The 13,691-nt window shown below is 33.1% G+C and overlaps 1 protein-coding gene across 1 annotated transcript; it reads right to left on the bottom strand.

Moving 5' to 3' along the window:
- Positions 1 to 227: 227 nt before the first annotated feature.
- Positions 228 to 13,319, bottom strand: LOC137385330 (uncharacterized). The gene is made up of 5 exons (XM_068071780.1): positions 13,265 to 13,319; positions 9,900 to 9,968; positions 6,801 to 6,925; positions 5,020 to 5,111; positions 228 to 672 (listed from the first exon to the last, which is right to left on the bottom strand). Exons 1-5 carry the CDS (start codon positions 13,317 to 13,319, stop codon positions 486 to 488), a joined length of 528 nt encoding a protein of 175 aa, XP_067927881.1. The 3' UTR covers positions 228 to 485.
- Positions 13,320 to 13,691: the final 372 nt, after the last annotated feature.

The following is a 13,691-nucleotide window of genomic DNA, read 5'->3' as shown; positions in this document are numbered from 1 at the left end:
ACAAAATGGTAAAAAATATGTTTGGCTTCAATTACGTTTATGGGGTTCATATGTAGCCTTAGTGCTGCGTTGGACTAAAGCACATTATCTGAAATTAAAGTGAATATGTAGCCTTAAGTGTGTATTGACCATTCTGTGAAGCTTTAATGAAATCTCTCTATAAACTCAAAAGTCGTGAAGTAGCATTACCTTGTGACAGTGAAATAAGAATGATAGTTGCGTTCTGGCAAGCTATTTATTGTAAGCGACTTTCGTGGGTATGTTATCAAACTGCATTCTAATAAAAGGTAACGAATTCTAGCAGTCTAAAATAGAGGTATACGTATAGAGTCATTGCAGTCAGTATATCAACATATTAGTATTGCAGAAGGTATTAAAGTTTGTATATTAACTATGAATTTAATAGAACAGAATAATAGTTTGAAAATTTAGTAGATAAAAAGTTAGTTCTGTGTTCATTCACATTTCACTCCAAGAATCACAACTCAGTTTATTATCTCTGTACAAAGCGATTCTTTGAGACAAACTGCAGACATGTATATGTTATTATTACTGGATCCTGATGTTTTCTTCCAACCACATGCTATGCCCTCTTCAGTTAATGTGTAAAACAAAGCTGTGTCTCGAGTTGTAATCCATGGGTCATCCTTTGTACAAGACTCCATGGCAAACCTACAAAGACAGGTCAACAAGATTCTAAGTACGTTTACAGGAAAGGTTTATCATGAATTACGTTGATGGAAAGATTTTGAGCAAAGAAAGATTTGCAGGAAAAAACAGTAAGTATGAGTAAGTAAGAAAGAGCAGTAAGAAGTAAGTGAATTGTAAATGATGGCCAATTATTTTCATGAGACAATAGTATTTGACACATTAAGTCATGCAAGTCACCAACAAAATGCATTTTCATCCAAAAGTTGTGACAGCATTAGGTGAAAGCTGATCATCAACCGATTGCGTAATGGTTTTGGAGACAGATACTTCTATTAGAGATCACACTGTTCATTCACAGTCCAGGACTGATAGTACAGCTCATGGTTGCATGATAGCTCGATAGTCGATTTCGATAGTCGATAGTTGTCTTTCTCAATATGAATATGTTGCCTATTTTTAGCCTATCGAAACATCCGAAACAAATATATCGTTATCGAATAATAAAAAATAATATAACTCGATAGTTATCGCCCTCGGATAGCTCGAACACATGGTTAACTTGAACGGATTTGTTTGGTCTGTGGTCTGTTCCCACGCAATAATAAATTGCTTTAGATAACTCAACCTCAACTTGGTTAACTCGAACAGTTTTTTGCCCAACGGCTACTACGACGGTTGTTATCGCTTTAGAATATCACTTTGTTTCAAGCCATAGAGACAAACCTCAACTTTTAGTAGTTATTAGACGTCGTTATTCCCATGATCGGCAAAATATTTTCGTTAACGACTTTTCTAAAGGTTTGCAAAAATCAAATTTTGCCAATTATCCACTCAGCGATGGCCCTCTGAAAGCTAAGAAAAGTGAGCTAACCTTCGAATAAACAAAGAAAAATCGGCAAACTTGATCTTGGTTAAAACAATGATATACAGCCCCCTGTATATCGTTCCTGGGGGCTGTATATCAATGGTTAAAACGCTCAAAAAAAAACATTTTCTTCTGAGCATTTCAACAGCGATCAAGTTTGGCTAATTTTAATCTGAAAATGTCCTGACAATCACATAACTTCAAACAACAAACCAATCTCAAGTGATAGAAAAGTCTCTATACTTTCTGATGAAATTTTTTTTTAATTTACACTAGGAGCCTTTTAATTTGCAACAAGCCATCTATGCGTTTGATATATACAGTGAAACATGGATAACTCGCCCTCGGATATAGCGAGCACATGGTTAACTCGACTGGATTTGCTTGGTCCGTTCCCACGCAATGATAAATGGCTCTATATAACTCGAATTCAACACTGTTATAACGAACTATTTTTTGCCCAACGGCTACCGAAACGGTTGCTATCGCTTTAGAAAATCACTTTATTCCAAGCCATAGAGGTAAACCTCAACTTTTCGTAATTCATAAGCGTCGTTATTACCTCCATCGGCAAAATATTTTTGTCAACGACTGTTCTAAAGGTTTGGTGAAATTTGATTTATACTGCTATACGATGAATAGAACGGGCTAGCCGGGTCACGGGCGCAAGGATTTTCGCCACGCACATACAAAACAAAAACAGCATGTTGTTTTTGTTTTGTATTTGCGTGGCGAAAATCCTTGAGTGCGTGACCTGGCTAGCCCGTGACGAATAGTTTTCCGACGTTGATTCCGTGTTGAATTAACGTCGGAATGTTGAATGTTTAAAACGTCTTAAAAATTGTTGAAATCAAACAAAATACTTTGTCTTAGCTAAAAAAAAACTATTCATCGTTTGACCTAAACACAAAATACGTGTGTACATTCAATAAGTATCCATTCAAAAAGCGTGAGTGATATACAATGTACCGTAAAACCTCGTAAAACTTTTAATTGAACTACCTCGGAGTGTTGCTCTTAACGAATGCCAGGTAAAGTAAGGTAATCTTTCCATAAACTTCAAGAAAGATCGGCAAAATTGATCGTGGGTAAAACGCTCAAAAGAAAAAGATGTCTTTTCTTTGAGCATTTCAGCAACGATCAAGTTTTGCCAATGTCAATCTAAAAACGTCCTGGCAATAACATCACCTCAAACAACAAACCAATCTCAAGTGATAGAAAAATCTCTATACTTTTTGATAAAAACGTTTTAAACTTTACATTAAAAGCATTTAATTTGAAACAAGCCATTTGTGCTTTTGATTTATATTATAGTTTGTATATGTTCATGTATCTACTAATAAATAAGTAAATACATGGACTTGTGACAGTGCTCTGATAACTTGAACACTCTGATAATTCGAACACTTTTGCTCGGTCCCTTGACCGAGCAAAAGTGTTCGAATTATCAGAGTGTTCAAGTTATCAGAGCACTGTCACAAGTCCATGTATTTACTTATTTATTAGTAGATACATGAACATATACAAACTATAATATAAATCAAAAGCACAAATGGCTTGTTTCAAATTAAATGCTTCTAATGTAAAGTTTAAAACGTTTTTATCAAAAAGTATAGAGATTTTTCTATCACTTGAGATTGGTTTGTTGTTTGAGGTGATGTTATTGCCAGGACGTTTTTTAGATTGACATTGGCAAAACTTGATCGTTGCTGAAATGCTCAAAGAAAAGACATCTTTTTCTTTTGAGCGTTTTACCCACGATCAATTTTGCCGATCTTTCTTGAAGTTTATGGAAAGATTACCTTACTTTACCTGGCATTCGTTAAGAGCAACACTCCGAGGCAGTTCAATTAAAAGTTTTACGAGGTTTTACGGTACATTGTATATCACTCACGCTTTTTGAATGGATACTTATTGAATGTACACACGTATTTTGTGTTTAGGTCAAACGATGAATAGTTTTTTTTAGCTAAGACAAAGTATTTTGTTTGATTTCAACAATTTTTAAGACGTTTTAAACATTCAACATTCCGACGTTAATTCAACACGGAATCAACGTCGGAAAACTATTCGTCACGGGCTAGCCGGGTCACGCACTCAAGGATTTTCGCCACGCAAATACAAAACAAAAACAACATGCTGTTTTTGTTTTGTATGTGCGTGGCGAAAATCCTTGCGCCCGTGACCCGGCTAGCCCGTTCTATTCATCGTATAGCAGTATAAATCAAATTTCACCAAACCTTTAGAACAGTCGTTGACAAAAATATTTTGCCGATGGAGGTAACAACGACGCTTATGAATTACGAAAAGTTGAGGTTTACCTCTATGGCTTGGAATAAAGTGATTTTCTAAAGCGATAGCAACCGTTTCGGTAGCCGTTGGGCAAAAAATAGTTCGTTATAACAGTGTTGAATTCGAGTTATATAGAGCCATTTATCATTGCGTGGGAACGGACCAAGCAAATCCAGTCGAGTTAACCATGTGTTCGCTATATCCGAGGGCGAGTTATCCATGTTTCACTGTAGTTTGTATATGTACATTTATCTACTAATAAATACATGTACTTGTGAAAGCGCTCTGATAACTTGAACGCTCTGATAACTCGAACACCTTTTCCTATTCCTTCCCACAATCCTCGATCTTTTCAGGCACGATAATTCAATAGTTTTACCAGCTGCCAAGTCACTCGATAACTATCGGTGAACTCTGTTTGCTCATTGATATTTCGATACTATCGCTATCGGTGGGACAACTCCAACAATAGTCGATATTACCTTTTCAAACAACAAATGCCATCCCTAGCACAGCTAGAGCTCATAATTCTTTTAGAGGACAAGGACTAATAGTAGAGCTCAAACTACTCCTTAAGACAATCAAGAATTTATAGCAGAGCTCAAGCTAATTCTGAGAGCATCAATGACTAATAGTACAGCTCAGAGACTATTCCTTGAGAGAGTCAAAGACTAATACTAGAGCTCAGATTTTTCCTTGAAAGAATCAAGGACTAATAGTAGAGCTCAGACGATCCTTGAGAGAAAACATATACTTATGATATAAAAAGTTTGGTTTCTCTCGAGGTATAAATTTTGTTTTGTTTGAGTGGAGGCAGTTGCAGATAGTTAAAGTGATGCCATCTGGTATACAGAGTGCAATGGTGATCCGTTGACCAGTGTAGTTTATGAAGGACCTCAGCTATAGAATTACAGTATTATCAATAGACCCTACACTGGCATCAATAACAAATGTTAGGCTGCACCATGAGCTGCACATTGGGGCGGCTGCAAAGACTAAAGCAGTTATTCTAGTCGATATTATGAATAAAATGGGAAGACAACTAACTAAACTACAGCACAGCACATGCAGTCCAGGAAGTTTAATACAGCTTTGTCTTTAGAAATATGATACCCTCTAAATATAAACCTCAACAAATATGTTTATAAAAAGTGATTATTTTAAACTTATTTTAGTTTATCAAGTAACATGAATATTTATAAAATACTTACCCAGTAGGACACCTAATAGCATTGCTTGCTGATGTAAAGTTGTACACCACTCTGATGTCATATCCTGTGGCTGACTTACACTGCACCATTGCCTGAAACCATTCAATCATAGACGTAATGAACACTTGTTGTATGATTAGGCATACATTATAATTATAATCTGAAAAAAATGTGACTGAACTGGAAGTAAAGGATAGGTTTTAGGCACTAGCTTAATTTGATTGAGGTTTAGTTGAATTTAGATTAAGTTCTCAACTAATAAACTATATTTCAGTAGAGGTATTAGCAGCTCAGTTAATTGTAGTCACAATTGCTTTTGTGAAAGGTTATGACCTCTGGCATGCAACTTAATTTCCTTGACATTTTTGTACAGGCTGCCAAAAAATAGGTGCCTCGACTTGCTGACTAGCATAAACTACTACTATTTTTGGATTGTTCATCATTTGTTTCTGTAAATATTTCTTTAAAATATTTTGATATATATGATTGAAACAACAATCCAAAGCAGGGGTCATGAACTCTATGAACATCAAGCTAAAATGCGGTAAGTTAATGATGATCTTCTTTACATTGTCTAGTACGATTAATAATTGACGTACTTTGTAACTAGGCAACAGATAAACATAAAATCACAATCTTAAATACATTAACTATTCATACTACCAAGTAGAGCATATATTTTACTGTGAAACATGTTATCAACAAAATGATCAAAAGTACACAACAACAATGTTTATTGTATTTTTCTTTTGATAGTAGGTCTAAATTCACTGTTGGGTTAGTGCTGATAAAATCATTATTCACAAATATAAGATGGGCAAAAGAAAAGAACCATAAAGTAAATTATTCTATAAAACTTGCCAACCTGTTACAGTTTATATTCAATCAAAAAGTTACAATGCACTAATAAAAATAAAAGAAAACACATATAAAGAGTGAAATGGGTTAAAACCATGGAATATATTGAAACTGCTAAACCGATGAGAAGGCAGCTCATAAGAAAGAACTGAAAAGGTAGGAGTATATAATATTTTGCATAAACATGCGAAATCTCTTCTAAAGTTTAAGATGTCTATGAATTCACTTGTGAAACAGCTGTATTATTTGATTAACCTTAACACATCACAGCTGGTGCAGTCTAATAAGCCTCTAATTAAAGTACAGTAGACATTAGACAGTAAATTGACATTGAAGGTGTGCGTTCTCCTTAACTCATTGTAAAATTACCGCAACTATGGATCGTGAACCGAGTAAAAATAATAAGAAATAGGAAAAAGTTGTCACTACAAACCAACAGTATTCCAGTTACGGCACATTAAATTAAATTTAAAAGTTAAATCTAGTTTTTTTCTATTTGAAAGACTGAAGTGGTGAGTTTGAAAAAATCTTGGAACGGATTAGGCAATTTATGTGGATATTACTGTTCGTACAACGTAAAATCCCTATAACGTAAATGTTCTCGGAATGGATTATATACATGGTAGGAATGTCTACTGTATGTTATATGCTTCTATATTATTTAGAAAAAGGTTTTAAATTCTTAGCTTTATAATAAATAAAACTACTAGAAGTACATGTATATAATTTATTTTAAAAAAACTTTATTTGTTTGAGAGGATCACAGAATAGCTCTTAAAAAATTTTCTTTCTTGTTCAAAAACTAAATGAATACTTAAAAGGTTGTTATATCATGGTTTAATGTCCTTATAAAAATATTAACTCATAAGGAAATAGATTAGCTACAGGAAGTACAGAATGAATTCGCTAAAGGATTTACTCACTTTAACTTTCCCTCTGACACCATATCGTTTGAAGGCTGTGCATTTTCTTGTGTTATAAGTATACAGACGAGTTCCATCACAAATACTTGCATCATCACAATGACACTCAGCTGCATAGTATCCATCTATGAATAAAACAGCGCAGTGTTTGAAATGTCATACATAGTCATTCTATACATAATTATGCATACATGTATATTGTGTATACAACCATATACTAGAGTGAGCACATTTTATACATATGTATATAACATGAGAGCATATTCTATACATATGTATATAACAGGAGAGCATATTCTATACATATGTATATAACATGAGAGCATATTCTATACATATGTATATAACATGAAAGCATATTCTATACATATGTATATACCATGAGAGCATATTCTATACATATGTATATAACATGAAAGCATATTCTATATATATGTATATAACATGAGAGCATATTATATACATGTGTATATAACATGAGAGCATATTTTATACATATGTATATAACATGAGAGCATATCCTATACATATGTATATAACATGAGAGCATATTATATATATATATATATATATATATATGTATATAACATGAGAGCATATTCTATACATATGTATATAACATGAGAGCATATTCTATACATATGTATATACCATGAGAACATATTCTATGCATATGTATATAACATGAGAGCATATTCTATACATATGTATATAACTTGAGAACATATTCTATTCATATGTAAACCAATTTATACCAGATAAACAGCCTTTATACTCGAAACATATATAAAGAGAACTGCTCTTAACTGTATGTAGTATTTTACACAGTTGAGTGCATATTTCTTATGTAAAGCCTGTTTTTAAATCAAGTTCAAAACCCTATCGACAATCTTGGGCAGCAATAGTGCTGACTTTCACAATGAACTTTATCAGTGTTATCTGCAGTTCTTTACAGATATTCAACATTTTCAACACTTGCGGTGACCGCCAAAAGCTAATGGCAGACTTTTAGGGTCTAGATTCCATTTTATGTTGATTGACAAATAATTATTTTACTTATGCTTCACGTCTTTATATAGAATAATGTATTTTATGGTTATGTTCTTTTATTTGCATATATCTTATATTTATTATTGATTATATTATTTGCACTAACCCGACAATGAGTCTTGGCATACTATCATGAGCAAAATATAATAAACATTATTGTTATCTACTTTTGACCATTCGAACTGGTACGATGCTTTTACAATAGATGAAATAAGTTAGTAAGAATATTTAGTGGTTTTAACAATGTGATGTCCTGCTCATCTGTTGCCAAAATTCATTAACAACGTTTTGTCTGATAACATGCTTTTACAATCTTCTATATATATATATATATATATATATATATATATATATATATATATATATATATATATATATATATATTTCTCAAAGTTGGTGTATTTGTTGTTGTATATGTCCAACTATTATAGCTGTTGAAATCTTAGATTTAAGAGTCTGCAAAGCAGAAGATTTGGTCTCGGAATGTCCAGTACACCGGTCCGACGCTTTGCTAACTAAGCCACAGAGCTTGATAGGTTCGCTAGGTGATATATGTCAGTATATGGAAGCGCATAATGCATAGGCATAACGTCACGGAGAGGGTAGCTCATATTAGTAAGCTTACTCAAATTATCCATTGGCAATGTGCGAGATTAATAGCAAGTGGAAGGCAACTCTCAATAATTCTCATTGTTTATAAGCTGATTTTTAAACCCAGGGCAATGCCGGGTAGCACAGCTAATAGAAGTATATACTTTACTTGATAGTAAATATACTTAATGTGTTTGACATTGTGATTTCATGCTTATCTGTTGCCTAGTTACATAGTACATCGATTATGAATCATATTAGACTATGTAAAAGAGATCATCAATAATTACTGTATTTCAACTTGATGTTCATAGAGTTCATGAACCCTGCTTTAGATCATTGTTTAAAACATATATATATCAAAACATTTTACAGAAATATTTACAAAAACAAATGTTAAACAAGTGATAAATAGTAATTATTTTTGTTAGTCAGCAAAATGAGGCACCTATTTTGGCAGTGTGGAAGAAAATGTCAAGAAAAATAAATTGCATGCCAAAAATCATATATCTATATCTATGACTATATCTGTGTTACTAGTAACTCCATTAAAATACAGTTTGTTAACTTAGAGATTAATCAAAGTGTTCGTCAAACAGACCAAAGTCTATTTGTGGCCCACACAGTGTAATTTGGTGTATGGTAACCATTGGTGCAATTCTTGCATAACTACATGTAGTTGTCATTACAAGACAATATGTAAGTATTTCAACTATATTAGCCCTGCATAGTGTTAGTTATTAGTACAGAAGAGCCTTAGAGCTGAAATGGTTTATGTTTAATTTTGGTCTGACCTCAGTTTTAGACCACAGTCCATTCCAAAAGACTACTTAAGAAGTCAACTGTTTGAATTCTGTAACAAGTTTAAACTACGTTTTACTCAGTTGTAAAATTAGAAAAATATTTTTGAGCATTTGCGTACTATTTTACACTATATTCTGCATAATAGAAAATCTGGTAATATATAAAGTACATTGAAACTCTTTCAAATACTCTGTTAATAGAGAATCGTAAGCTGAGGAATGTATTGCTGTATGTCTAGCATCTCGTATCCAGCCTCACTGGTATTGATTTTTGTAAAATAAAAAAAGTTTAAATATAACTTGTAACCTAGCAAAAGATAACATTATTATACAAAACACAAAATGGGGTCAACATTTTAAGCCACAACAGACATGCCTGCATACAACTAGTGGATACTAAAGATAGCAATAAAGAGTGTATCAGTTGATAGCCGCGCCATCTTGTCAACTTTACTTGGTTTATCTCAAGGCTCAACAAGTTTAAAATCTTTGCTTTTCTTCTGAAGCAAAAGATTTTCAAACTCTCTATTCAAACTTTGATTTGCTCACCATTTGTGATGTCCCTAACCAAGGTTGGTCTGTATATCACAATCATCATTAAAGAAAATTATACGATAATTATAAATAAATGTAAAATGTATGCCTCATCTCTTACTTGGGCAGAAGACATGGGATGGTGAATTGTCCCTCGTGTCACTTTCAGGACCTTCCAACCAATATACACCTAAAGAAAAAAGAGATAGCTACAGGAAGTTAACAGCTCAAACTGGCAATATTTGAAATTGTCTTTCCATTGTAAATATAAATAAATTTTATGCAGAGATAATATCTATAGAGAGGTAATACAGAGGTAATACAGAGGTAATACAGTGGTAATACAAAGGTAATACAGAAGTAATACAAAGGTAAGTTAGAGAGAGAAAAAATAGCCTAAATACCACAGCAGGCTTATAGCATCTAGACAATCATTTTAAATTTAGATACAGATTTTGTTACCAGTTATTCTGCAGATATTTGCGTAAAATTTTAAGCATTTACATTATAGTTTCTTAAAATTTTTTATGTTTAATCTTAAGTAAATATGCATAGAAAGTCTACTAGTAACAAATATAAAGCTAGTTTCAAAGTTCAGATTTGAAACTAGATCGCTGCTACTAACCACCAGCACAACTATTAATGTTATTATTTCTGCTGCCTTCAAAGTGCTTACAGACTCCTCCAAATAGATGTCATTGTTTAAATATTGTTAAGAAATTATGGAAATCCAGGTCATCATGTGAGAAGTAGACATTAACTGCTTGAAGAAAAAGCTTGCTTGAACACAATTTTAGCACATACAATTATAGCTATAAAAATATAAAGACATATATATAAAATATATAGATAAAAAATGCTTGAATATACATATAGATATAGAAGCATATACCTGTATGCATATTATCGTTTGAAACACATTAGAACACAATTCTCTCATTGTGTTCATATTACAGTGTTAATATATACATTTATATATATATTTATACATTTGCATATATATAATATGTATAATAATACATTATATATACAATATATAATAGTGTATATACAGTATATATACTGCATATATATTGTATATACAATAGTGCTGTGCAAAATTATGGCAACCCCTTTGTAAATTGTTGGACGAAAGCATCTCTTGTCTCATATCTCATCTCAAACTTGCCTAATTCCTTACATCTATATATCATTTTGAAGCTAAATGTATGATCTTTTCAATTTGGTGAAAGTATTTGTTTCATTGTTTACAAAAAGTTAAAGAGCTTACTACACTTCTAATCTCTAAACTCACTGTAAACTTGTTACTCCCTTAATCACCCCAACAGGGTCTTTGAAGTATTCTAATCTGCTCAATGTTGTACAGAATGTTGAATACATGTAAGAAACTTATCAACAATGCAAAACTATCTCAAAACTATCTTAAATCCATCACAACGATGACCAGTTGGCTATAAAATTAGGCTCACAATGACCAGCAAAATAATTTTAAAATTCTACCACAACATGAGATTGACCAATGAGAAGAGAGCTGTAATCATTCCCCTTCACCAGCAATGGAAATCAAACAAGCAGATTGCTAAGGAGGTTCAATGGTCCAAGAAAGGTGTTGCTGGCATTGTCAACAGATGGAAGTCAACAGGCACGACAGATGATTGTAAAAGCAGAGGGAGAAAGCGCAAAAGCTCTACCAGAGACGACCGCAGTTTGGTTCGACTTTCACGTTCTGACAGAAAGAAAACCAGCACTGACCTACGAGGAGAATGGAGAGAGTCTACTGGAGTAAAAGCGTCATTCTCATTAGTGAGGAGAAGACTGATTGAAAATGGTTTGAGAAAATGTAAGACAAGACGAAAGCCCCTGCTGTCAAAAAGCAAAAGAAGAAACGTTTGGCATGGGCCAAGATTCACCGCTCCTGGACCGAAGAACAGTGGCATATGGTACTATTCAGTGATGAATCATCATTCACTCTACAGATTCATGCTGGAAATAATTATGTGAGGAGAAGACCAGGTAAAAAGTTCAAGCCTCGGTGTATTTTACCCACTGTGAAGCATCCCACATCTGTTATGGTGTAGGGGTGCATGTCCGCAGCTGGAGTTGGTCGCCTGAAAATCGTTGATGGAATGATGAATGCAAACAAATACATTCAAGTTCTGACGAGAGTCATGTTGCCAAGTGCCAGAGAGATGTTCACTGGTGACTGGATTTTTCAGGATGACAACGCTCCTTGTCATATAGCAAAGAAAGTGAAGGAATGGGCAGATACCAAACAAGTTGAGTTTCTAAACTGGCCCGCACAACCTCCGGACCTCAATCCGATAGAAAATTTGTGGAAAAAAGTGGACATGGAAATTAGCAAGCGCAAACCTACCAGCAAAAGAGAATTGATTGAGATAATTATTGAGGCCTGGCATCACATAGTGACACCTGAACAAACTCGAAAGCTGGTTGACAGCATGCCAGGACGGTGTCGCGCTGTCATCAGAAATAAAGGCTGGCCGACAAAATACTAGACCTCAATTTTAAACCAAACGGCCCTTTTCAGAGCCACCATCTCTTGTACAAAGAGTTCAGTTTCTAAGTTTTCCTCAATTGAGCAATGTTTGCTGCTAAACCAATTTGAGCACTTTCACTATTAGCGACAAGTTTTCCACCATTAGAAATATATTTTTCAGTTATAAAAAAAACAGTTAGAATGTGCTAGAAATCAAATGCATCTTTGAATTGCTTACAAATTTCTGAACAAAATCATGTATAACATTGCTTAGCTATCTTGATTTTAAGCACAAAAATTACCAATGGAGCGTGATGCTTGTCATACTGTGCTGGGGGTTGCCATAATTTTGCACAGTACGTATCATATATATGCATTATAGATATATATATATATATATACATACATATATATATATATATATATATACAGTAGATGCAGTATGAACAGTCTCTTGCATGAAAGTGCTCAATATTAAAATAGAGCGATGTAAAATTGAGTAAAAATGAAAGTAAAAGTTAAGTTTAAAACAACTTTATTACTAATAGTTTCATATTGCCATGCAATAATCATCAGATAAAATTGTTAGCACTGAAAACGACTTATATATAGATGGAAATAAAAGCGTAGGTCTTAAAATACCTAAATACACCACTGATACGTAGGATTAAAATTAGCAAGCAACACGATTTAAAGCCTCAACAAAGCAGAAGTTTAAAAGTTAAGTCTTAAAATTGCTTAAAAGGAATTTGCCAGCATGTCTACATGTTGAAACTAGTTCGCAGCGTTTGTTTAAGGTAGCAATGTTAGGATTGTATATAATATAAAATTTCTATATATATATATATATATATATATATATATATATATATATATATATATATATATATATATATATATATATATATATATATATATATATATATATATATATATATATATAGTAAAAAGCCCATAAGATAAGAACACTAATAAAGATATAGACATACCTAGAGAGCAGCCAGCTGAGACCAGAAGGCAGAGAGCAATGTGTTGAAGTGCCATGATTCTAGAACAGAGTTATTTTAATGGATGCTACAAGCTCTTTAGATTATATAGAGCTTGTTTAGGCTACATCTAATCATTATTGGTTGATACAGTCTCTGTTAAACGAATCAGAAGCAAACATGGTAGTATTTGACCAACCAGCAGTGGGTTTCTGGTGAATTCAACCAGTTAACAGGTAAGTGGTAAATTCTTATAAGCTAATACTTCAGTCCTCACAGATTAATGTCAACACTCTTCAGCTGTTAAGAAACAAATGTGTACTAGTATAAATAAAATTATTTGATATACGCATTCATCCCTAATGGTCACATCCATTTATCTGGGATATAGTTATTGAATAGTTTACCTTTGCTTTAGTATTTTTCAACA

Source organism: Watersipora subatra, chromosome 1, assembly GCF_963576615.1.
Source record: "Watersipora subatra chromosome 1, tzWatSuba1.1, whole genome shotgun sequence".
In the NCBI taxonomy this organism is placed as follows: Eukaryota; Metazoa; Bryozoa; class Gymnolaemata; order Cheilostomatida; family Watersiporidae; genus Watersipora; species Watersipora subatra.
Note: the sequence above shows the minus strand (reverse complement) of the source record. Positions and strands in the feature narration are given on the sequence as shown.